Raw genomic sequence first — 25,057 nt, 5'->3', positions numbered from 1 at the left:
GGGGGGACCGGGGACCGGGTGGAGGGCGTGTACCTGGGCGCAGGCCTCGTAGAAGCTGGCCAGGAGGTCCAGGGCCCGCCCCTTGGTGTAGAAGCTGATGATGGTCTTCATGATCTCCGGCTCCTTCCGCCAGTCCAGGGACTGCAGGTAGTTGGCAGCCATGATGTAGATCTCCTTTTGCCTCGAGACGCCCGCAAAGAACACGATCTTCTCCGTGTCCCCCGACTTCAGCAGCGCTCTCATGGCCTAGACGGGGAAGCGCCAGGCAGGCTCACGAGGATTTCACCACCAGAGGGAGCTCAGGGCTCCTTGGTCCCTGCAGGACGCAGGCAAGCCCGGGCAGGGACAGTCCGTCGGGCTTAAACTCGCTTAAACTCGGGGCAAGCGGAGATGCGAGCCGCGGGCACGTGGGTGCCACCCCGCCGGCGGGCGTGCTCACCTTGAGCTTGTTCCCCGCCTGCATGTACTTCTTGGTGGCCAGGTGGTAGCTGCCCTGGCGCATGCAGCAGTTGGCGATCTGCTCCAGCAGCTGGCGCCGAGACTCTTCAGACAGGTCCTTGGAGTCCTTGGGCACGGTCATCTTCTCAGCCATCTCCTCGGTGATGGTCATGTTCTGCTCCAGGCAGAGCTGCAGGGCTTCGTGGTGCTGCAAGGCGCCGGGGGGGGGGGGTCACCACGGGGCCCGGGGCGGCGGCTCACCACGCAGAGGCCGACGCTCAGCCGGGTGACCGTGTCACGCTATGCACTATGCAGGGCAAGTGGGGGGCAGGGAGCCCCAGAGCACACTGTCCTGCTTTTGGGAGGAAAGAGAAGCCAGAAATTGATTTTCTTCCACGATTCTTCTCAAATTTTTAAGTTAAGGGTTTGAATTAATTTTCTTAAAAATTTAGGGGAAATTTTGTATCCTTCACTTGAGGGCAGGTCTTGGAGGAGATGCCACCTCTGTGGTTTGGACGGCTGCGCGGTGCTCCACCACAAGAGGACGCTGGCTCCTCGCCGCCCCGCCCGCAGGTGCACACCTGCCTCGTCACGCGGGTACAGCCCTGGCGCGCCACTCCCACGGCCGCCTGCCAGTGCGCTGTTGGGACTGATCCCGGGCCAGGATGGGCAGTGCCTGCTGCGTTCCTGTCCTGCCCAAGCACACCTGTGTCCCACGACAATCCAGGGGGTTTGCTTACCTTTTCACCTTCATGGGTGGAATCCGGGGCAAACGGGATCTCCGTGAGTTTTGATTTGTATTTCTCTTATTATGAACGAGGCTAAGAATCTGATGTGCTGGAACCACCCACATTTCCTTCCTTTTTTTTTTTTTTTTTTTAAGTTTACTTATTTATTTTGGGGGGGAGGGGAGAGAGAGAGTCCGAGCCATCCGCAAGGAGCCTGACATGGGGCTCGAACTCACGACCCTGGGATCATGACCTGAGTTGAAATCAACAGTCAGATGCTTAACTGACAGAGCCACCCAGGCGTCCCCACCTACATTTCCTTCTTATAAGAAACTGTCCATAATCTTTGTCCTTTCCTTGTGAGTTGCTGGTAAATTTCCTACTGTTTATAGAAACTCCATACATATTAGGAACAGGACACTTTGGGATAGAGGTAGAACATATCTTTTCTCATTTTATTATTTATCTTTACTTTTTTATGGTGTTTTTTCCACGTGTTATTTTCAAATTTACATTTGGTTACATCAATGAGTCTTTCCCAGTGGGTTTTGAATCCTACTCAGAACACACCTTCTGTGTTTTCAGACTGTACGAGACGTCCCGTGGCTTTCGGTGCTGGCTGCCGTTTCACTGGCACACTTAAATCGTAGACACATCTGGAACTTGCTGGGACACAGGAGATGAAGAGGGTTTACTTGAGTGTTTTCCCAAGTGGCTGCCTCGTTGCATCAACCCCTTTGAGCGGACGGTTCACCTTCTGCCCCCGGTTGTGAAGCGCTCCTCAGCACCTGCTAGATGTGCCTACGTAAATGGTTCTCCTTCTGGGTTTTCTAATATTTTCCACTGACCCGTAGGCCTGCTCATGGACTCGACCTCAAGTGTTCTATCTCCGATGCATTTTACAATTTTGGGGCCTCGTCACCGCTTGTTAATCTTCTTCCAAATTTTTCCCGGCTGTTCTGGCTTATCTGGGTTTCACTGTGAAACTACAGAATCCACTTATCTGGCTAGAAAAAGCCCTGTGGTGTTTTTGCTGGCTCAGATTAGGCCTGGGGCTGCCTTAGGGAGGGTGGACATGTGCATCTACCTGCTGGGTCTGGCCATGAACCCGGCACGTGCCTCTTACTTGGGCGAGAATTCTCGTGTCGCTCACCAGGGAGGCACGAAGCTACAGGCACAATTGTGGCTTCAGGAAGAAATAACTTTCAATTTGGACAGGCTGATTTCGCATGGCTAACAGTTTTCTTCATCTCCATTCAGTGGCTATCAGGGACAAGCCTTCTACTTAGAGTATGGCTGCAACACGCCTGAGAGTGCTACCAACAAGTGACGGTTAGGACGTGGCAGGATGGGAGCCCTGTGCACGGCTGCTGGCAATGGAAACCAGGACAGCGGCTGTGGAAGACGGTCTGGAGGGTCCTCAAAAAACTAGAACCGAGTTGCCAGATAGTCTGGTAATTCCGTTTCTGGGTAAATGCCTGCAGGAATTGAAAGCAGGGTTGGAGAGAGATTTGTACACCCGTGTTCACAGCAGCAGTATTCACAGGAGCCAAGAGGTGGAGGCGAGCCAGTGTCCGAGGGCAGGGAAACGCGAGGCACTGCCTATGCGGAACGGAGTACTACTTGGCCTGAAAAAGGAAGGAGGTTCTGACACCTGCCACAGCACCGATGAACCTTGACGGTACGACACTCAGTGAAACAAACCGGACCCACGAGGGCAGATCCTGTACGATTCCACTTACGTGTGGTCTCCGGAGTCGTCAAATTCATAGACGCAGGAGGTAGACGGTGGGTGCCGGGGCTAGGGGAGGATGGGCAGCTGGCATTTCAGGGGGACAGAGCTTCGGTTTTGCAAGATGAAATGAGGTACGTGGAGACTGCACCACGATCTCAACGCACTTGACACTCAGAAAGAGCAGGGCACCTGGGGGGCTCAGTCGCCTAAGTGTCTGACTCTTAGTTTCGGCTCAGGCCATTATCTCATGATTCGTGAGTTTGAGCCCCATGTTGGGCCCTGACAGCACGGAACCTGCTTGGGATTCTCTCCTCTCTCTCTCTCTCTCTCTCTCTCTCTCTCCCCTTCTCTCTCTCTCTCTCCCGCTCTCTCTGCCCCTCCTGCGTGTGAATGCTCTGTCTCTCTCTCTCTCTCTCTCTCTCTAATAAATAAAGCTAAAAAACTTTTTAAACACACTTAGAAAATAGCTAAGATGCGAAATCTGATGTCACGTGTGTTTGCCGCACACACGGAAAAGACGAGCACGCCGCCCTGGTTACGACGTGAAGACTCACGAAGGGGCTGCACGGGTGAGCCCGTTCCCAGGCTCCAACACCCCCAGGACAGGCCAGAGCCACAGCCTTCTTGTGAAACCGTAACCATGAGAGACGGCAAAGCTACATCCACCGTGTCTGGAAAAGGTGGCCCCGGGCTTCGGTGCCTGAGTGGGCGCCACGCGGGGGCCCCAGGCCGTACCTTCTTTGCGGCCAGGAGCAGCTCCACCGCCTTCTCGTACTGATTGTGCTCAAGGAAGAAGTCCGAGCAGCGGGCCAGGAGGGCAGGGTCCGACCTCTCGTCCAGGTCCTCCGCTATGAGCTGCAGGGCCACAAACTGCTGGGTGGCGAAGGCCAGCTCCAGAGCCTTGGAGAAGTGGCCGGCCTGTGGATGGCGGGGCACTCTGAGCGGCCGCCCGGGCCCCAGGTCCCGAGAACGCCCGAGTGGCGCCCCCCGGCACGGCGGCAGGCCCCGGGGTACCCGGCCGCTGGCTCACCTTGTGGTACAGCATCACCGCCCTGTCCACGTGCTCGCCCTTGTCCTCGTAGTAGAGCGCCGCCTCTGTCATGTCCTCGGGGGAGCTCAGCAGGGCCAGGTTCATGAGCTGGTCGTCCAGGCCGTTCTCCTGCGGGGATGGGGTCGCCAGGGCCTCCTGTGCACTGTGCTGAGGGCGCCCGAGGAGCCCACCGCCCCTGCCCGGCACGCTGTTGGTCTACATGACTGTGGTTTCCAGTGTCGAACGTCTCCCCGGGTCTGCACACAGAATTCTGGGGGGGCTCCCTTCTCTTCCTATTAACAATGTTGTAGGACCTATCTGACACGAGGGCTCTCCAGGCTGGGCGGGGACACTCTCGCCCACTCAGAATGTCCCTCCTTGCTGTGCACAGGCCCCAAGCGCCAAGCCAGCCTGAGTGCTCGCTTTTGCAAACACCGCCAAGGAGGCTGCGGCGGGCGGATGCTCCCGGCGCCCAGAGTGAGGCGGGCGTGGTGGAAACAGGCCCGGGTGGGGAATAGGGCCTCGCGATACAACTCTCTCCTCTTTCTGAAGTGACCTGGACGGAGCCTCCCACCTGCCCGGCTTTAGCCACCAGGGGCTGCACGCCGGCCGGCCGCCTACCTTGCACAGGCGGATGGCGTTGTTGAAGGCCTGTGCGCGCGCGTAGAAGTGCACTGCCTGCCTCACCTCCTCCTGACTCTCGTACTGGCGGGCCAGATGATAGGACGCGGCCCAGTTTCCGCTCTCATTTGCGATCTCAGCAGCCTGGAAAGAGAGCAGGGAGCCCTGGGGCCATGTCTCTGCCTCCCCACGCCCGGCAGGCCTGCCCCCTGCCCCCTCCGACCTTCTTTATTATTTTTTTTAATGGTTATTTATTTTTGAGAGAGTGAGAGATGCAGAGAGTGAGCAGGGGAGGGGCAGAGAGAGAGAGGGAGACACAGAATCGGAAGCAGGCTCCAGGCTCCGAGCTGTCAGCACAGAGCCCGACGCGAGGCTGGACCCCACGAACCATGAGATCGTGACCTGAACCGAGATAGGAGGCTTACCCGACTGAGCCCCCAGGCGCCCCAGAGGCATCTACCTTCTGGATGTTGCCCTGGAAGCAGTGGATGCGGACCAAGGAGAAGTAGTCCTGTGCCAGCTCGTAGTAGTGCAGTGCGGCGTCCATCTCTGCCTGGCTCTCCAGGTACTGGGCCCACCACCTCCACAGGGTCCTGGGGGGAGCCCACGATCCCCTTCAGGGCCTGCACACCCTGGAAAGGAGCCCCGGGACCCCAGCACCACCGGGAGCCAGGAGGGCGCAGCTCTGCAGGAGAGCACGGATGCCTCATGCTCCGCCCACCCCGCCACCCACCCGAGGGAAGCAGCGGCAAGATGCCCCTGGGCACCACGGCCAACCCCGCGTCTGCCCACCACCTGGCGGCGACACTCACTTGTCCTTCATCTTATTGACGTAGAGCTCCAGGGACTGTGGGTCCTCCGAGAGCATCCTGGGCACCTCGAAGCGGTGGGTGTCCGACTTCTCGTAGCTGCAAGGCCAGCGGGGCAGTGGCTCCTCCCGTGGTCTCAGCGCTGCCGGCGACCCCAGGCCCGGAGACCGGAGCCCAGCGCGAGACGCTCGGGGGCCTGAGGTTCTGACGAGACTGAGCTCCTGCTGCCCTGCGGAGCCTCCCACCCAGAAGGCTGCCACCTGCTCTGTGGCGGTGCCTCAGCCTACAAGCTTCTTCTGAGCGCCTCCAAGGCCCTCCCCGGGGCAGAGAATGAAGCAGGGGCATGCGGGCCCCTCCCGGCCCTCCCCACGGGCCCTCGCTCACTGGCCAAGGGAGCAGGGGAACAGGGGCCCGTCCCGGCCCTCCCTGCGGGCCCTCGCTCACTGGCTGAGGGCCAGGCTGCGGTCGGCGCTGGCCTCCAGGTGCCTGGCGTAGTTGTAGTAGGTGGTGCGCAGGTGGATGCGGTCCCGCAGTTCCGCTGCCTCCACGGCCTTCTGCCACTGGTCGGACGCCTGGTACAGCTTGTTGAGGAGGTCGTAGCGGCCGCACTTCCGGTACAGCTGCTCGGCGTCCTCCTGGAGAGGGGAGAGCGAGCGTGGGCCCTGGGGCTCCAGGAAGCCTGCTGGTGTCCCCTGGGGGCGGCGATGCCCAGGCCAGCGTGGCAGTGTGTCCCGCGGGGAGAAAGCATCAGCCAGGAAGGCTGGGGGGCTGCCCCTGCATGCCGGGGAGGAGACCCCACCTGCTGCACCGTCCTGCGGACCCCAACCCCACCTGGTCTCCCAGGGGCACGACGGCCTGGGAGTCTCACGCACGTGCCTGAGACGGGGAGGACGGCGGAGGAGGACACAGGCCTCGGTGGCGCCTCAGGGGCCTCGCCCTGCTTTCTGGCGGAAGCTAGTGACCCAGAGGAGCAGACGCCATGGCCTCCCCAGTGGGGCCAGCCGCAACCCTACCTCTGCCGCAGGGCAGCCCCCGCCCCCCTTGCGCCACTCGCCCGTCCTGGGGCTTTGCCGGACTCACCAGCATGCCCAGCTGTATGGCCAGCACGGCCACCCTGGCCTCCAGCTCTGGCTCCTGCTCGGCCTCGCGCAGCGCTCGGGCTCCGCGCGCGTGGCCCATGTTCCCCAGGCACACCTTGGCGACGTCCAACCGCTGGGTCTTCACGCACACGCGGGCCATGTTCTCCCAGACTGCCTCGCTGTGCGGGGGACACGGCAGCCGTGTCAGCTTGGGGCCCTCGCGCCACCAGCCCCACAGAGACGCGTGCCGGACGGGCTTCCTCGGCACAGCGATACGGCAAACCGGGGCCCCGACTCCTCCCGGGGCTGAAGGCCACCTGCGTGTCCTCTGCAGCCGACAGGGCCAGGGACGTGCTCAGGACTTTTTCCTCCCTGCCTTGATGGCCTTCTGCTGTGCAAATGCTCCTCTGAAACACACCTGTCCATGCCCTCAGCTGGGCCGAGGAAGAAGGGAAAAGGCCACAGGGAGGGGGGGCCGTAGAACCTTCACACCCCAAGGGGCCTGGGGAAGGGGGTGCGGGGCCCCAAGCCTGATGGACTGAGGACCAGTGCATGATGCCCAGCGTGGGGTCGGAGGGCCCCTCATCTGGGCTGAACAGAGGCAGGGGTCCCAGCACATCCCCCGGACCCCGTCCCTGTCCTCATGCCCACGGGCCCCCGTGACCCCACGCAGCCCCAAGGAGGGGAGGTTCGGAGGCATGGGTCCCACCCCCCACCTTAACCTTCCAGCAACCTCTCTCCTGCCGACAATGACCTGGGGCTCCTGCCCTCCCTGGGTCTAGAAACTTCTGCCTTGAGGTAGCTTCCCCCTCCCACCTTGGGAAACAATAGAATTCAGGGGTCCTGGCGCTGTGCACCCTGCACTCAGATCCTCTCTGCACAGCGCGGGCAAGGAGAGGGCGGCTGGGTCTGCGGCGCCCCTGGGGCCCCCGGCTGTGTGGTCAGTGCATCTAACCGCAGCCTTGCCTGTGAAGAGCGGGACTGCTGAGGAACGGGGAGGGAGGGGACGCTTGTCAGGGCAGAACCTCCTGTCAGCGGAGGCACGTGAGCACGTGGCCAGGGCTCCAGGAGGGCCGGCGGTGACCGGTGAGCCTGGTGGTCGCAGTCAGAGCGCAGGAGCTCTCTTCCGGCTCACGGAACTGATGGAGTCGCTGCCCCTCCTCCGCCAGGCGGACGAGCCAGGGCTGCCGCGAGGTACTGGATGGAAACAGGCTCCCCCTCCCTTCCGGACGCGTTCCACATCAGAGCCTTCTTTAACGTACTCTCCACCCGAGGCTGAGACCAGCGTGGGGGCGGGCCGGGGCCCGGGGTCCTCGTGTGTCCCCACCCTCTGCCGAGTTGTGAGCACAGATGGCTGCCATCTGCGTATGATGGAGGGGCAAAACCCAAAGAAGCAAAGGAACCCGGCGGCCCATCTCAGCTCTTTCCCGACTCGGTTTCCGGGGCACTCCTAGGCTAGAGGGGTCCGGCAGGCCGTACGCACGAGCAGGGGACAAGCATGCGTCGGGAGGACAGCCCGAGCCCTGGCCGCGGGGCTGAGGCTGTGGGCCCGGCAGCCCCGCCACCGGCCTGCACGCAGGACCGGGGGCCCTGGGCTTTGGACAGCCGCCAGCCCGCTGCAGCTCCGCGCTTCCTGTCGTCCCCGCCACGACGCGCTCACATCTGCACTTCATCAACATGAGAGACGCTGACGCCAAGGCACACGGGCCGCCTGCCGAGGGGCCTGGCCTCAAGATGGCCTCTCTTGGAAGAGCTGCCGGAACTGGCCCCCGAGGCCCCTCTTCTCGGGCCTGCCCCTCAGGCTTGCAGGGTTCACGGCCTCCCGGTGCACCCAGCAGCCCCGGCTTCGCCGCTCTTAGCTCCCGCCACAGTGCCCGGCGCAAGCAGCTCTGGGGCACAGGGAGGGCCCTTGGGGGTTTGGGTGTCCAGGGTGGGCCCCGCGGTCCCACGGGTGGCTGAGGAGGGTCCTCTGTGGGCAGGGCCAGATGGCCGATGGCCTGACAGGAGGACCCAGTGAGTGGCCTGGGCCTCCCTGCCTCACCTGGTAGAGGGGCTGGAGGGAGCTGACCCGGTAGCCACCAAAGTCCACCCTGGGAGAAGTGACCTAAATAAATGAGGGGGAGGGGACTGATCCCTTCTAAAGGAAGACGGGGGAGAGGTGCCTTGGCGAGGTGACCCCTGTACCATGCGCTCAGGGACTCGGAATCACACGCTGGTCCCAGACCTTGGAGAAGGGGGCCATAGGCGGAGGGCTAGGGGTGCCCCTGGAGGGCAGACAGGACCCTGCCCCCCCTCCCCCCCCCCAGCCTCCGGGAGGCTGGAGCAGAGGCAGGAGAGAACACAAGCCAAGGAAAGAAGGCAGGTGGGAAGAAGTCAGCCGGCACGTTTGCTACAAAGGACACGTGCTGTGACACGAGCAAAGCCCATCAGGGACCCAAAGCACAGACGTTGTCTTGAGACTTATGATTCTCCAAGGACCTGCCCACCCCCCCCACCCCCCCCACCGCCTTTCAGGGACATAGGCTTGGTGGCGTGGGGCTCCCTGAGGCAGCAGGCACAGGGCCCCCCCCCCACAAGAATGGGATGCAAAGTCGGGGGGGCTGTGACTGTTCCCGCCATCCTGATGTTGTGATAATCAGCGCAGCCTAAGCACTCGCCACGTTAAGACCATGCACGTGACCCCAGACTGATCTCTCTCCCTGGGTCTGCTTTTATCAACGCTGGTGAGAAACTAAGCCTGATTTACACGACGAGTCACGTGGGGAAAGTCTGTGACTCCAGGTACCTGACTGTCCTTGAGACTGATGGCGTGGCAAGCTTGAACGTACTTTTTGAACACAACGGTTACTAATCTCACGATGACCGCTTGCCATTGAATGAATTGTAAAACTGAACCCCCCTCCCCCTGCGCACACACACACAAGGGGCCGAGGCTTCCAGGACACGAGGTGGTGAAGTCGCTGGAACTCTCCAGAGCTCCAGAAGCGGCAGGCGAGCAGGGCACAGGCGTCCCAGGTGCCGACAGGGCCAAGCCGAGGGGACCGGGCCCGTCCCTCTCCGGGTTGTCGGGCCCCTCTCGCAGGTGTGTGGCCTCCTCTCCCATAACGAGGGCGCCCGGTGCTGGCCGGGCAGCTAGTGAAGGCGGCGAGCAGCCAGAGGGGCCCGAGGGCTTTCCCCGCGCGACGTCCAGGGTACGTGTGTTTGTAGAAGGGGGCGCGGGCGCCGCTCTCTCTGTGCACGGCCGCTCCGGGGCCACGGTCGGGCACGGGGTTCTCCAGTGGGGTGGCACGGCCTCCCCCGAGTGTCTGCACACGCAGAGGGGCTGCAGCCCCCTCGGCAGGGACATGCCCTCTGCCCTCAGGCCCTGCTGGGCCACCTGCCCTGCACGTCCAGAAGCCCACCTTCTTGCACCTCCAGGACAATGCTCTGGCCCGGCAGGTCTGCAGGTGTGGCCCCGACCCAGGCAAAGGCCTGTGTCAGGAGGCCTCTCTACCACGCCCGGCCATTTCCTCCACCGTCTGTGAACTGCCACGACGAGGGCCGGGGCACCGTGGGTTGCCGGTACCTACACGCCGGGGGAACGGCCGGCAAGTCCCTAGAGCCGGTGACTGGCCACCAGAGCCCTGCCCGTCCTGAGCTGGGTGCAGATGTCCCCAGGCCCAGCGCAGGGGCTCGTGCTCCGGGCGGTTATCTGCCGCCGTGGTGCCCGAGTGCCAGGCTGGCGGGACCGTGGGCCTGCTCCGGGAGGGCAGGGGAGGAGGGCCCCGGAGCAGGGCTTCAGAAGCCCCCCGCTCTCCTCTCAGGAAACGTGTCCTGTCGGCGTCTGGTTGCAGCAGCCTTGCCGCTCTTTGTTGCAGTTGGCTACGCCCTCCATCCAGCTCACAAAAAACAGCCTCGAAAACAACCATTTCCTCTCTGCCGAGGGGGGGACACACGCGCGCGCCGCACACACACAGACGCACAGGCACTTCCCCGCAGCAGGCCCTCTGCCTTCCAGGACCGGCTGTTCCGTGGCGGAGGCACCGGGCAGGGGCTCGGGCAGCCAGAGGCTGAAGCGCTCCGGCACAGCTGAACCGGCCCCGCTCGGAGCCCGGCTGCTGGGTTTGCTCCGAGGAGCTGGTTCTAGGGAGCCAGGCGGGACATACCCCCACGTCGCCGCCCGCCTCTCCGGTGGCTCACGGGGAGGAGAGGCCTAGCTTCTCAGGAAGACGGCGCACGCACCACTCTGGACTGTTGCTGGCGCCCCGGATCCCTCCCCGGGATGGGCGGAGAGGCTGGCTGCAGCTGGGGCCTGGCCCTGCTCCAGGTGCAGGAGGGAGGGTAAGGACGGGCCCAGGTGGGCTCACCGGCACCTGTCACATGGGCCTTCCAGACGCCTCTGAGAATGAGCGGTGATGTCCTCTAGCAGCCCCTAGCTGGTCTCGGCTCTCCCTGGCCACAGCGACTGACCGGGGCCGGGACTTTCTCCAGGACAAGCGGACGGCACCGGCAGTCAGCGATGACTGTTCAGAAACTGGTGGCCACAGCGGTGCTGGTGGCCCTGGTCTCTCTTGTCCTCAACAACGCGGCGGCCTTCACCCCCAACTGGGTGTACCAGACGCTGGAGGACGGGCGCAGGCGGAGCGTGGGGCTGTGGAAGTCCTGCTGGCTGGCAGATGGGACCCGGGGAGGGCCGAGCCCCGGGGCCCGGCCGGGGCCGGCGGACGCCAGAGACTGTGAGGCCCTGGGCTGGGGCTCCGAGGCGGCAGGCTTCCAGGAGGCTCGAGGCACCGTCAAACGTAAGTCTGCCGACTTCTCCGTCTCCTTTAGAACGGTCGGGGCACGTCGTGGGCATGGGGCGCGCGTCTGGTGATGGGGACCCGGGCAAACCCCGAGCTCTGCGCCCACCCTCCAGGGGAGCCCCGGCCACAGTTCTGCTGAGCCAGACCTGACTCTGGCTCCTTTTGGGTGGAATTCTTGGGTGAGCATGGGGCTTTTCTCTGCCTTTATGCAAAGCTATGGGGGCAGATACATTAACGAAATCAAGGAAAATACACTCTCCTTGATGGAAAATACAGATCGTTAGTGAGTGAAATAAGCAAGAAGCTTAAAAACACGGCTGAGTTCTGACTTCATTCCACGGATTGACAGAGTCGTTCAGGCAGCGACTCGGGTCAGATGGCAGACAGGACCTCTGGGAGGGGACCAGCCTGGGGGCAGGGAAGGGACTCAGGACAGTGGCTCTGGAGAGCAGAGCCCCTCACGGGTCTGTCCCCGCCCCAGCTGGTGGCCCGCGGCCGGTCTGTTCACCACTCTGGAAGGTGGGAACAGGACTTTGACCGTGGGGTCGGGTTTGAGGGTAGGGGAGCAAAGGGCTCACGGGTGTAAGACACTTGTCACCTGTGTCACCTATGTGGTCACAGTGGCTGACAGCCAGAGGTCTTCCGAAGTGGACCCTGTGAAGCTGCTGCTGAGGGTCTAACTCCAAGATCAGCAGGAGACCGAACTCGAGCTGGTCCTTTAGAGAACGTGAGGCTTCGGTGGGGGTTGTGTAACTGCTCTCGGAGGGTGTCCCCAGAGTCCTCATCGGTGACTACCCCCACCTGCCACGTGCCGGGGGCCCTGCCCGGCTCAGGGGCCGGGGTGGGGGTGGGGTCCCATTCCACAGGCAGAGACAGAGGCTGCAAGAGGCACGTGCTCCTCCGAGGTCCCTGTGGGGAGGCCACCCCAGTTTTTCCGCCCAGAGCCCCTTCCTCTGGGTCTGGGGGTCTTCTGGCGGGGGGGGGGGGCTGTGCCTGTCAGCCCCTCCCCCTCCGCCACAAGCAGGAATTTCAAACTTTTCCGCAAGCTCTCAAAACTCAGCGCAGTTGAACTTGGGTGCCAGGAGACTGGCTGGCGGAGAGCAGGCCTCTTGGGTTCTGAGGTTGTCCTGGCCCACAGAGCACCCCTGGCCCACAGGCAGCCCACATCACCCAGCCCCTGCCCGGGCCTCAAGCTCCAGCCGGTGCCTGCCCCGGGCGTCCAGACCCTCTGTCCCCTTGCCGAGGCCAGGAGGAAGATTTACGGGTTGGGACGTGCTCTGCCTCCAGACCCCCTTCCCACCCGGCCAGCCGCCTGCATCCCCCGACAACCCGATCAGCAACTCGCAAGACTTCTAGGACATCCTCCCACGGGTACGGCATCTGTGGAGCTAATCCTTAACCGACACGAGTGTCAAATATTAGCCGCAAACGAGGGAAAGGCCACGGAAGCTTCTCGTGAGGGAGACTGAGCTGCTGACACGCTTCTCACCTGCCCCAGGGCGCGAGCGCAGGGCAGCAGGAGCGGCGACCGGGCGGACCGCACGCCGCCCGGCGCTCCTGCGGGGGCTCCGGCACCTCATCTCCCGGCCCGCGCCCGCCACCCGTCACACCAGCACCCGGCGTGCGGCTCCGCTGGGCGCAGGGATGGGGCAGGAGGGAGCAGCGGCGCTCCGCCAGCACCTGCCAGCTCAGCCCTGAACACCTGCTGGCTCCGCGGTCGTCCCCGTCCGCGACAGGCAGGCGTGTGTGGCGTCAGGCCGGACTCAATCTGCTCCGAGCTCCCTTCTCGGGGCCCGAGAGACTTCAGACGTTGAGGCAGGTGGGGCGATGGCGGACACGCTCGTCCGCTCTGCTCTGGGGGCCCCTGCGTGGCCCGGTAAGAGCCACTCTGCACTCACGGAGTGAGCACGGCAAGGGACCACCCGCCATGAAAGGTCAGGGGACCCCGCTGCAGGGTGTCCCAAGTGTGCCGGGTCGGGGACTCCGGGGCTGGCCCCCCATGTACATGGGGTTCTGTCCTCCAGGACCATTGCTCAGGTGGCTTTCGTCCCCGTGAGGCGATGTGGGGACGCAGCGTCCCCGAGGTCCTCCCCTAGCTCCCACGGAGACCTCACAACCCAAGTCCCCGGCAGCGTGGCTCTCTGCGCGTGTTTCACAGCTCCGGATTCCAGGCATTCCGTCCAGCACCCTAGCCTTTTTCTGAAGCGAGGCGCGGCACGGGTAAACGTGTACGGCTCCGGGGCCCCAGGCGCAACTGTGCGCATCACACTGCCCGGCCTCAGTCCCTCATGTCACAGTTCTGCTGGGTGCCGCTGCCCAGGCTATGCACGAGGTCACGTACCCCGGGCGTGGCGGACGCCTGCCGGGCAGGTCCCCCGTGGCTGGTCAGGGGAGTGGGCTCGGGCAGTCGGTGCTGTACCCTCTGGCCTACATCCTCACGTCCACGGGGGCAGAGGCTGAGGGGGTGGGGGGCGGCACGTGGGGCCGCGGGCAGTGCACTGGGACAGAGAGCTGGGGGTGGGCGAGCGGGAGGGCAGGGCCCTGGCTCCCGGGGCCACGCAGGCCACTCTCCTCTGTGCACCTCCAGCCTTACCTCCCCCGGGTCTGGCTCTGAACCAGAGTGCCCGCTGTCCTGGGCTGTTAGTGCCCACCATGTTTACCGTCCCTCGTCTCTGAGGTCGCCCCCACCTCCCGCGTCCGACCGCCTTTTAGCGTGGAAGAAACTTGTGTGTGGTCACGTATCGGTACAAGTAACAGCAAAGAACACAGAGCGGGAAGACCCCCCCAGAGAGCATACGAAGAGCGGGGCCTCCACGGGAAGGGAGGCCGGCCAGTCTTCCAGTGCACGGGAAGGACCCACCTGGAGCCCGTTCCGTCCGCACAGCAGGGCCCGTCTGGTCTCCTGCACGCACGTGTGGCCACTGGTCAGGCTGGCCGCGACTTGGGTTGTGCCCCGAAGACTGTGTGGGCAGCCAGGAAGGTTCGAGCAAATCGGCCTGAAGCCTGGCTCGCAGCCCAGGGGGCAGGCGAGGAAGCGCCGGTGCCGGTGCCTCCCTCTGCACCAGGAGTTCCCACTCGCCGGGTCCGGCCTCTGGCACCCCTGCCGTTTACTGGGTCAGAGGAGCGTCAGGCCTTCTAGCAACCGCAGGGACTTTTTCGAGGCGACTTTGAAACGCACGGTGTGTGAGCTGTCAGCCCACAGGGCAAGAGAGCGGTGTCTTCCCTGTGGGAGGGCGTAACCGGCCACGCTCACCGTCTACACAGCAAGCCAGGTCAAAGGCAGCTGCCGGCTCCGGAAGGTGTTCAGCCGTGGGGACTGTCATCCTCCCGCGGCCCCTCCCTCCTCCTCTCCTTTCAGAAGCCTCTCTGCCCGCAGGGCCACCCTGACTGCTACAGCCCTGCGCGGGTCTGCGCTCAGGGACAGCGGCAAGGAGGAAGCCGCTGGACACACAGTGGGCAGGAGCGGCCCTGTTCCCTCTGGGCTCCTCGGCTGCGAAATTTGAAGGCCGCCTGCCCGCCCGTGGGCGAGTCACAGATACCACCGTGGGCTGGGGCCCGGTGGGGCCGGTCCTCTGCTCTCGTGGCGGGGGCTCCGTGCGGTAGGGGTCCGGCTTCACGGCGGGCGCGCTCCTGCAGGCCGGCGCTCTGCTGCCCGGCACGTGGGGAGGTCTCTCCACGGGCCTCTCGAGGCAGCACCGCAGCCCTGACCCCGTCTGTGGTGCATCCCCCGTGCGTCTGGCTCCCGGGCCCGGGGCGCGAGGGGAGTGGAGAGCTAGGAGCCAGGGAGAGAGGGCCGCGGGGCTCCGGGCACACGTGGAGTCCCGACCTGAGCTGACCGCCTGTCTCCCCCTGTCGTTCTCACAGTGCAGTTTGACATGATGCGCGCCTGCAACCTGGTGGCCACGGCGGCACTCGCTGCGGGCCAGCTCACCTTCGTCCTGGGTCTGACGGGCCTGCCCCTGATGTCGCCCGATTCACAGTGCTGGGAGGAGGCCATGGCCGCCGCGTTCCAGCTGGCGAGTAAGTAGCCTCGGGCCCCGGGCAGGCAGAGCGACTGCACCCTCAGCTCGTGGGGGGCTGCTGGGCCCACTGTGGCCTTCTCCTGTCACCACAACCCGTGTGGGTCACCCTCTGGCCCGTCGCTGGGGTGGAAATGACACAAAAACGCGCATGGGGAAGTGAAGACACAGGAAGCATCCGGATGGGTATTTCTGTTCACTCCTGAGCTCCTGCCTTTTTCCATTTTAACACCGGCTGCTGAGGCTCTAGAGTGACCTGCTCTGCTTCCCACAGTCTGGGACCACGCAGCCGGTGTGGCTGGTGGTCTGGGCTCACGGTCCTCCCACAACAGTGCAGCAGCCTGGCACAGGCAGGGTGAGAGCCCCCACCTGAGCCCACGCCCCTGCCTTCCCCGCTCACATTGTGCTAGCGGGGAGGTCTGGGCAAGCTCGTGGTTCCGGCCTGGCTCAGCTACAGGCCCTTTTTCGTGAGCAGCAAAAAGCAGAGAGGACACCAGTGTCCGAGCATACGCGCCGTGTCCTGGCACCCAAGCCCACCGCCCGTGCTGCCACGGGAGCGGGCCGGGAGGCCGCAGAGTGGCGAGGCCTTAGGGGCGGCTGTTGGGGGTAGCAGGACAGGGAGGGTGCGGACGCACCCGTGGTCCTGAAAAGCTGAGAGGGGCGGTGGGAGTCGTAAATGAGGAGTGCGACTCTTCTGGGAGGTTCCACGCAGGTAGCCACGGAAGCTGTCCAGGTGACCCCGGTGAGTAGAGGGGCTTCTCTGCTGGTGTGCCCTCGGCTCTGGCCGCCGGCTCAGTTTTCCTGATCACCGAGACCTGGGGGCAGTTCGGGTCCCCCGTTGCCTGCTGGGGAAAGCACGATCGCGGCCCGAAGCGGGGACGGCGTGGCCAGGGTGTGGGGACGTTATCGGCCGACCCGCTTGCCTCTCCTGCCAGCAGAGAACTGCAGCAGGCCCCAAAGTTGAAGGTACAGTTCCAACAAACCCGGCGAAAGAAACGGCAGGAAGTCTGAAGTGAATCATTCCGGGAATAATGGCCCCCGGCCCTTATCTTTCTGGAGAGGGAAGCTGACCGACTGGCAGGAATTCACACGCTGCGAGTGACCCGGGTGGGAATCGGGAATTGGAAACAGGCCTTCCTGCGCCTTTTCATAGAAGGCGGGTGGTCCTGGGCCGGTCACTTCCCCACGGCCCCGTCACCCACAGGGCCTGGGAGCACAGAGGGCCGACCAGGCGGCTTCCAGGAAGGAGTCGCCTTGGGGCAGGGGTGCCGGGCATGCACACCGGCTCTGCCACCCGCAATCCGTGGGGGTCGGGGCAAACCGCCAGCCCACCGGCCCCTCTGTCTGCCCCCAGCAGGCTGGTCTTGAGAATTAAAGAGGCAGGTGGGCTGGGATGTCTGATCACCTCGGCCTCTTTGCCTCGTCCACGGCTGCGGGTACAAACACAGACATCCCAAAGGACGGCGGCCGTTCAGAAAACTACCCCTCTGCCCTCTGCTGACCTTAGGGCCATAAGGCAGAAACGGGGTCCTTGGCCTCGTGGAGACTGCCCACCCCTACCACAGGGAGCTTATCTGAAATTCCACCCCTCCCAGAAGGAAGTGGAAGATTAGGAACAGACATTCAGTGACAACCTAGCAAAGAAAGGGACAGATCTAGATCCTGGAAGTAACTCCCTGCGGCAGCCCAAATGGACCACGGCATCTTTTATTAGAATTACCGGAGAGAAATGGCAGGTTTGGCGTCGAATGGTCAGCTCGCTTCCTGCGAGCCCTCACTTCAGAGCAAGACAGTGTTGTTTCCAGATAACATAGTTTTGAAAAGGCAGCCCGGGGGCCCCGTTAGGTAAACCCGGCTGCCTGGCGGCAGCCCAGGCTGTCCCGCGGCCTGTCCTGCCTGTGGGGCAGGCGCTTTCTCTCCGGGGTGTTTCCAGACCGTGGGGCCGCCGCGCACAGACCATCACACAGGCGGAGGCCGCCGGGAAGAGCCAGGAGAGCCGAGGGGCACTGGGGCCCCTCCTGCCCCTGCAGGCGTCTCCTGGTGGCGCCCTGCCCTCACCCCCACAGGTCTGTTTTGCCCAAAAAGGAAATGCACTTGGCCGTGTTTAGACTTGTTTCATTGACAAACAGTACAGAACGCAGCCGTGTGCCTTTCTGCCACCACGCTGCTAATTTTAGAGTTAGGTTTTTTCCTGTGCTCTGGTCTGCTTTAAACAGTCAGGGAGAGACTGAAGGGCGCCGGGATATCCTGTCCCAGGAGGGGAAATGCCTGCTGGTACCTGTTATGCAAGCGAACCTTCAGTCCCCAGTGCCGGGGCCAGAGGGTGGGCAGCAGGGAGAGACGGTGCAGGCGAGTCCGCGGGGCGGCGGGGCGAGCTGGAGCGTGCAGGGGCCAGACTCCCTTCCTGTCCGCCGCTCTGTCCCTCACACCTGCTCCAGCTGCCACACGGGAGGTTCCCGCCTCCTTGTAGAACTTTCCACGTGTAATTCTAATTTGCTTTAGAGTTGGAAACGCTTTCTGTCCCTTATTCCACCTCCACCCACAAGTTTAACATCCCCGTGTGGCCTCCACGTGCTCCCTGTGACAACAGCTCCCATGGGGGCTGTGGCGGCCTGGCGGACCCCATCCCAGGGTGAACAGCCGCCATGGGCGGCCCCCTGCTATGGCCATGTGCCCATACAGGCTCCTGGCAGCTGGCTCTGCTGACCCTTCCCCTGTCCTTTATTCTCTCGCTTGCCCGTGTCTGGTCTCCCTGCTCGTGTGCACGAAACGCACGGTCATCCTGGTCTGATGACCGCAGGCAGGTGGCCGTCGGACCCTGCATCAGACACCTAAGCGACACCCAGGGCGAGACAGTCGAGGGCGGCTTTGGCAGGCGGCCTGCCCGGCAGGCGCGTCACAGGGAGGCTCCTTTGCTCTGGAGGGTTCCTGAGCATACCGGGGCTTTTCCTGGGGCATCGAGGTGCTGCACCAGGCTCCGAGGCCCTGGATGAACCACCTCACCCTGTGCTCTCGGGCAGCCGGGACCCGAGGTGCAGGCTCAGCCACACCTGCCGCTGTGATTACCCTGACCTCCAACCTCGTGTCTGCTGGGGATGCCACAGGGCAGCGTCGTCAGGGCTCCTGGGTCAGCCGAAGACTCCCCATGGAGCCTGGCGTGCGTGCCGGAGCAGCCAGCACCGGGGAGGGGAGTCTCCTCCTTGCCAGAACATTGGCGGCTCCGAACTTTCCTAAGTTGACCCCACCTATGGCTTGTGAGGTGCCAGTGGCCCCCGGGCTCCAGCTGCCGTGCGGGAACCAACCAAATCTGTCCCCCGGCGGATTATTTCCAGGTGGGACACTCTCACCGCTATTCAGGGCTCTGTTCCTCAGTCGAGCTGCACCTTTGAAGGGCAACTCCCTGGTCGTCGCGGAAGTGGTCTCAGAGCACCGTGGCCGCGGGTGCACGTTCAGGCTGGCCTCCCTGCAGTAACTGCATTGAGCTCTCCTGGGGGCGAGACCCCAGTCCCGAGAGCCCTCGGCTAGCAGTCTCTGCTTCTTGTCTTGCCTGATGACGCGGTGGGGGACCCAAGGACTAGGCCGCTCATCTGTTCCCTCCTCCACACCCCTCCCTCACCCCCACTGCTCACCGGAGAGCATGTGCGGCACCTCCCAGCCCCTCCGGAGACCGGGAAGTCCTCCCGCGCTGCAGCAAGGGCCCCGACGGCCGACCCGGGCTGGGCCCACTGTGTCGGGGATGCCCAGGGGCGCTGAGGAAAACTCCAGTCCCTCTGTGATGTCCCAGCATGGGGCCCGTAGTCCAGGCGTCCCACTTCCCTGGCTTTGGGTCCACTGGTGACAAATCGACCGTGGTGTAAGGCTTCTCCTCCGTCTCAAGCGTCCGCGACTTTGTAACGTTTGATGTGACTCTTGGTTTACGATTTATTAGCTTTGATCCTAAGTGGCCCCTCATCTCCACGTCTGCAGAATCTCAGTCCAGCCTCCTCGTCTGTCATCCGAGAGGCCCTGCAGCTTTTTCAGACCGAGGGCTTTCCGTACAGCACAATCCCACCACGAAACGCTGTAGTTTGAGGACAGATGAACAACCGACTCGCGCAGGCCAGTGTTCTGCGTTGTGCTGAACCCCTTCATGACAGCACCAGGCTGTCCTCGGGACCCCTGTCCAGTGACTCCTCACGTCCTCTGGGCCGCTGACGAGCAGCCCCGAGCTCACAGGCTTATGCTCTGTCCCTTGGCACTGCACAGAGTGCAGGGTCCCTGCACACGTGGCCCGGCCAATGGACGCCAACCTTCACCCGCCCGCTCCTCCTCCAGACGCGAAGCCTCCGGAACTCCAGCGGGACGACCCTGGGAGCAGAATCATGGCAGAACCTCCTGGGCCCCGAGTCTCTGGCTTCCTCTCTCTGCTTCTGGAAATCAGCATTTTTTTTTTCTTGGGATGGCAAAATTTACATGCACACTGAGCACCCCGTGCCCGTGAGAACGCTGATGTCGTCGGTCCTGGCGGCTCGTGAGCTGGTGGGGATTCTGCCATTCGTAGGCTCGGGGATCCTCTCATGGGAATATCTGAGTTTTTGTTTTTCACGAAGAACAGGGCTTGGCTTGGTCTGGACAGAGTGCTCTTCTGTCTTTGGCCCCTGCCTCCACAGTGCTGGTCTGCACCCCGACCACATCCTGCGTTTGTCGCTCACTTCCACGTCCTCTGGGGGCCTCGGCGCCCTCAGCCCTGGCATGCGAGGCGCCGCGTGGGAGCTGCAGCTCCGTGGAAAGGTGACCGGACCCGTCGAACCTTCAGCTCTTCCTTTCCCAGAATCCCTCCCTCTAGGAAGGAGCGTGTGGACCCCGTCACTCTGCTGTTCACAGAAGCTGGGACATCCCAGCTGCGGCCGTGCCGAGACGGGCCATGTGCTCTTTGTCTGGGAACGGTCTCCCTGGAAGCCGTCACGACACCTATGTCGCAGGCACCACGGGGCAGGCGTGCTGTGTGAAGGTTCAGGGTTCAGCTGCACGGTCTCTCCTTACGCCACCTGCGTGTGCTCGACAGTCACTCCAACAGGAAGGCCCTGTGACAGGCACCGCAGCCCTCGGAAGCAGGCAGGAAGGAAGCGAGGGGAAAGGGACGCCGTGCAGGCCGAGCTGTGATTCGCAGCGCCCGCGTGGCCGGCTCACAGGAAGCGGCTGTTTGCTTTGGAAACAGATTCGCGAGAATGGAACTGGCTCCGCATGCAGAATTCAGGCTGTGCTCACACTCGCCCCTTTTGTGTGTTTCTGGACAGACGTGACCATCGCTGACAAGTCCTGGGAGAGCCGCCTCCAGGACACTCCCAGGGGGGTCTCCACACCACATGCCAGAGCCGGGAAGCCTGTGGTTTGAGGCCAGCGGGGCCGGGGCTCCTTCCCACACCCGGGCCCCTTTCCCCACAGGAGAACTTCATGAAGGGCCACGTGCCTAATGTGCCCCATCCTTTCCACTGCCGACACAGGGCACACAGGACATCCCCGTGTCTGTGCGGTTCGTACCGCCCCCGGGGACCCAGACGGGGGTCACCTGTCCTCGCGTGACCGGACGGAACATCCCCCTGCGTGGCTCGGGCGTTTCTCGCGGTTCTGTGCTTGCACCGCTGTTCTGGCAGGTTCTTTGCATCTTCCCGCTTGAGGAGAGGCTTTTCTAAAGTCATTTTTTAATGTTGGGGAGTCAAGCTTTTCTCTGACCACACGTGTTCTGAGTTGAACTGGTCTTTACACAGGATGAGTCATGTCAACGCAGATTTTTAAACCAGTTTTCACTATAGATTTCCCCCCCACTTCTAGAAAAAAGAGCCAAGTAAGGTGCAGCCTCTGAACCAAGCCAGAGAGGGGAGACGCACCGCAGACTGTGCTCGAAACCCGCCCGGTGCCGCCTACCGCCAGCCGGACTCTTAAGATTCCGTCCGGCAGGCTCCACGTTGACACGGAGCCGCCACCTCTGTCACCCACGACTGCGGGACGTGGGCGCCACACGCAGCTCGTTGGTGCACCTGTGAACTCTTGTTCTTTACTCTGTCCTCCCCCGCCCGTTCCTTCATCTCTAACATGAAAAAAGTTACTCGTCACCGGAGGCGGCTCCACGCTGTGACGCCAGAATCTGAGCATCGTGTGGGCCGCACGGCCCCAGGGAGGGGGCAAGAAACAGACTCGGACGGCAACAGGAGACAGCGACCCTGCTTTCAGAAATACGCGATGCTCGTCTTGAGAAAATAAGCAACAATACATTTCAGTAACCCCGTGAGGCCGGCCAGTGTGGGCCCGAGGGGCACCTGCCACTCGGGGCTCGGACGGCACGTGGGTGCTGGGTGGGGGTCGGAAGCCGGCGGCCGCTCCGCCCACACGCTTCGGGGACGGGTCCCGTGAGTCAGGGTCTTCAGTGCCTGGAGGTGCCCCGTCCACAGGTGGCCACCCTCCGGGAGGGTCTGTGCCGGCTCGTGCCTGCTTCCCCGGCGCAGTGTTCCCCCACCTGCGCTCACCGTGCTGGGCCAGGGCTCACCTCCCTGGTTAGCCCAACAAGAGCGCCGCTTCGGCTCCCCGAGGACGCGTCAAGCCTCCGCACAGCACACGCGTGTGGAAACCAGCAGAGGGGGCAGAGTGGGCACTGGCACGTCCCGCTGTGGCTCCAACGCTGAGAGACGCCATCGTGGCTAAAGGGCCCTGTCCCTCCAACGGGCTTGGGTGCTATAAAGTCGCTCTTTGTCATGCCTCCTTCCCAGAGGCCCACGCTGCATTTAATTCCGCACCACGGGATCTAGTTGGTTTGTCTCAAATAATTCACTCCGTAAGTGATTCCTGGAAGGCCCTCCGGGAGGCCTCCCGCCAGCCCAGGGGTGACAGTGGGGGACAGGCCGGGCGTCCAGGCTGAGCTCCGAGCGCAGTCTTCCTCCCCAGGGCTGGGCCAGCACGGGCCGGCTGAGCCAGCAAAGGCCCGGAGAGGCTGGAACCCGGGTTCCCGGAGGAGTGAAAAGGGGCCAGCGTGGCTGCAGCCTAACAGAGGGCAGAGGCGGAGACTCGAGGCCTGGCAAAGGCGGGCGGCCCGGCACCCGCCTCTGAGTGACAGGCGCCTTCTCCCTTCCGGTGCCGGTGAGCTAGGGGGCCTGGGTCCTTCCGGCTCAGGGCCAGCTCTGCACCGGCCTGTCCCGAAATGTCTCGCGACGGACTCCACAGACCCGTCCTTACTCTTTAGTGCTGTCGGCCGACCCCAGTCAGCCGCGGAGCTGGGGAGGGGCTGTCCACCCCCACAAACGATGCTGCAGAACCGGGGCTCAGGCCGCAGAGCAGAGGTTTACAGACATTCCTATAAGCAGCGCAAGGACGCCGGACGCCGGCAACGGGCGGGCACAGACTTGGACCGCGGCGGCCATTCGGGTGAACCCCTTCCCACCCGCTGGCGTGCCCTCTGCTCGGCCTGGCTCCCTACAGAAGGCTCCCGCCTGCCCTGTGGGAGCACCCGTCCCGGTGCCTCCTGGGTGACCTCAGGCACGACCCTGCGCGTTCGCCTGCTTTCCCGGTGCTCCCTGCTTGCCCCATCCTGCCAGGCCTTGTGGAAAATGGTGCACAAGGAGCTCCCTTCGCCGGCAGAAAATGCCCGAAGACACAGAGAACTGAGGGGCACACACCAAGTGTTTTCATTGTCATGGCACAAAACACAGACTCGAACTCCTTTCCCCGACAACACAAAACTTGGGGCCACAGAACGACGAGCAAGGGATACACTCTTCACCGGGAGAGAGAAACGCCAGAAGATTCTTTCTGTCAGTGTGCATGACAAAGAGAAATAGTTATTTTTAACAGAAAGGAAGTATCCAGAAGCTTTCTGTGTATAAAAAGCTCTCCTAAGTACTGCAGAGAATTAACAGAGATTAGTCACTGCCACTATTGTTTAGCACATGACTGGGGTGGATCAATGTTTAATTCATGCTTTCTGGAAGGTGCCGCGATAATGACACCGTGCTGCTTGTGAAAGCTGGCTCCCCCCTACCCCTGCCCCCGTCCTGCACTAATTTATAAGTTTCCAGAACCATGAGCTGGCACCACTGCGGCTCAGCTCCGGGGCCACGGGGGTCGTGCAGGGTCTGGTTTCCTGAGGAAAGCAGGGGAGGCTGTGGGGGACGGAGGGACCACAGGAACAGACGGACGGATGTCACAGCACAGGGCGGGGGAGGGACCACAGCGGGAGGCTGGCCTGGCCAGAGCCCAGGGCGGGGGACACGGGCGAGTCCGGCAGGCGCCCAGGGTTCCGTCCGGATCACTGTAAGAAGCTCTGTCCTCGTCAGGTGCTTTGGGTTCCAAGACACGGCTTCCCCTAGGTCGCCACAGCAGAGGTGTGGTGAGAGCCGCCCAGGCCCCTGCTTCTGCCCAGCCCTCCCTGCCCTCTCCAGCCACGCCAGCCACTCCGGCCACGGCTCCGGCTCGGCATCACGCCTCCTCGCGGCCTCATCCGGCGCCTCCTGGCTGAGGGGTCGGAGACCCACACAAGGAGTGGCGGGGCCTCTCCTTCGTGCCCGTAGGGGCTCCCGGCCCGGACTCAGCCCTGAACTCTATCAAACACCAGCGTCCTGTTATCCTAGGCGGCAGGCCCCAGGCACGAAACCTGCATTTCCCTGAGGCAAGAGCCGATAAACTGGGAGAGTAAGGGACGCCTTACTTTCGAATGGAGCATTTCTGCAAGCCGGGAGCAGCTCACGCAGAGGAAATGGCCCGGCCCTGCTGGACCAAAGGGAGAGTGCGCCGGGACCAGGCAGCCTTCTCGCGGGGCCCCCGGAAATTGTTCCATGCTGGGATTAGACGGCCCCCCAAAGGTCATAAAGGCCCACAGAGGCCAATGAAAAGCGGCTCCACGCTGAAGCGTGGCACACAAAGGGGCGACGGCCCACAGGGGGAGCAGGGGCTGCGTGTCCGCAGGGCTCTACAGACCGAGTGGCCGGTCCTGCCCCAGCTCCACACGGGCCTTTCTGAACTCTCCTCTCTCACTTGCAGGTTTCGTCCTGGTCATTGGGCTGGTGACGTTCTACAGAATCGGCCCGTACACCAGCCTGTCCTGGTCTTGCTACCTGAACATTGGTGCCTGCCTCCTGGCCACCCTGGCAGCCGCCATGCTCATCTGGAACATCCTTCACAGGAGAGAGGACTGCATCGCACCCCGGGTGATTGTCATCAGCCGCTCCCTGACCGCGCGGTTCCGCCGAGGGCTGGACAACGAGTACGTGGAGTCACCGTGCTGAGGGCCGCTGGGGGACACCTGCCCAGGACTTTCTCCACTATAACCAAACAGCGTAGAAGCCGCAGGGCTGTCCGTGCGGGCCATCCGTAGGGTTTCCCATATATACATGTACGACCCACAGCTACGTTTACTACGTTACACATAAGCATATTACGTGGTTATATACCGCCTGCGCCACGCGCCTGATGCGCCCACCACTGGGCTTCACTGTCCGCACGTTCCAGGAGGAGAGCAGCTCCTCGGGTGCAAGGACGGCAGCCAGCTCACTCTGCGCCTCGGTCTAGGATTAATTTATTCTCTATCTGCTGAGGGGTGGGTCCTCGGTCACATTTACTTTGGTAAAGCAGACTACCCGGGAAGATTTTCCGGAACGGTCCGTGATCTTCCTCGAGTGACTTAGAATTTACAACCAGATGGCTACGGTTTTATGACAGGACTGTGTCAGTAATGTCCGTTTTGCTCCTGATTATTTTTCTAAGTTAAAATAAAATGCAAACTTCCCACCACTGTCTAAAACTCGTGTTTTATCCATCACGCTGCCACGCGGGTGAAAAGAATTTGGTCTGG

At 62.9% G+C, this 25,057-nt stretch overlaps 2 protein-coding genes and 1 non-coding gene across 10 annotated transcripts in view; 2 read left to right on the top strand and 1 right to left on the bottom strand.

The window, feature by feature from the left end:
* IFT140 (intraflagellar transport 140) overlaps positions 1 to 25,057 on the bottom strand; it is a 79,531-nt gene that overhangs the window by 10,230 nt on the left and 44,244 nt on the right. For all 8 annotated transcript variants that reach the window (XR_015245320.1, XM_086691648.1, XM_086691649.1 and 5 more), the window contains 9 exons: positions 6,442 to 6,619; positions 5,806 to 5,996; positions 5,365 to 5,460; positions 5,013 to 5,145; positions 4,553 to 4,696; positions 3,932 to 4,060; positions 3,637 to 3,819; positions 440 to 646; positions 34 to 246 (listed from right to left, as the gene is read on the bottom strand). Coding sequence is in view for 7 of the 8 variants with exons in the window: in XM_086691648.1 (XP_086547774.1) it covers positions 34 to 246; positions 440 to 646; positions 3,637 to 3,819; positions 3,932 to 4,060; positions 4,553 to 4,696; positions 5,013 to 5,145; positions 5,365 to 5,460; positions 5,806 to 5,996; positions 6,442 to 6,619 (1,474 nt within the window). In the remaining variant the exon portion in view is untranslated. The remainder of the gene's footprint in view (positions 1 to 33; positions 247 to 439; positions 647 to 3,636; positions 3,820 to 3,931; positions 4,061 to 4,552; positions 4,697 to 5,012; positions 5,146 to 5,364; positions 5,461 to 5,805; positions 5,997 to 6,441; positions 6,620 to 25,057) is intronic.
* LOC112853370 (small nucleolar RNA SNORA72) lies at positions 9,041 to 9,172 on the top strand. Its single transcript, XR_003222906.1, has one exon. It is a non-coding gene; the product is annotated as a small nucleolar RNA SNORA72 (small nucleolar RNA).
* Positions 10,235 to 24,993, top strand: TMEM204 (transmembrane protein 204). Its single transcript, XM_025916767.2, has 3 exons — positions 10,235 to 11,218; positions 15,086 to 15,241; positions 24,247 to 24,993. Exons 1-3 carry the CDS (start codon positions 10,939 to 10,941, stop codon positions 24,489 to 24,491), a joined length of 681 nt encoding a protein of 226 aa, XP_025772552.1. The 5' UTR covers positions 10,235 to 10,938; the 3' UTR covers positions 24,492 to 24,993.

Source organism: Puma concolor, chromosome E3 (assembly GCF_028749965.1).
Source record: "Puma concolor isolate L17-30 chromosome E3, mPumCon1.1.hap2, whole genome shotgun sequence".
Classification (NCBI taxonomy): Eukaryota; Metazoa; Chordata; class Mammalia; order Carnivora; family Felidae; genus Puma; species Puma concolor.
The sequence above is the reverse complement of the archived record's forward strand: the minus strand, read 5'-3'. Positions and strand labels throughout refer to the sequence as shown.

Coding starts and splice junctions, on each gene's coding strand:
- TMEM204 (XM_025916767.2), top strand. CDS start 10,939: ATGACTGTTCAGAAACTGGTGGCCACAGCGGTGCTGGTGGCCCTGGTC. Junction 11,219..15,085: donor GGCTCGAGGCACCGTCAAAC/GTAAGTCTGCCG, acceptor TCGTTCTCACAG/TGCAGTTTGACATGATGCGC. Junction 15,242..24,246: donor CGCCGCGTTCCAGCTGGCGA/GTAAGTAGCCTC, acceptor TCTCACTTGCAG/GTTTCGTCCTGGTCATTGGG.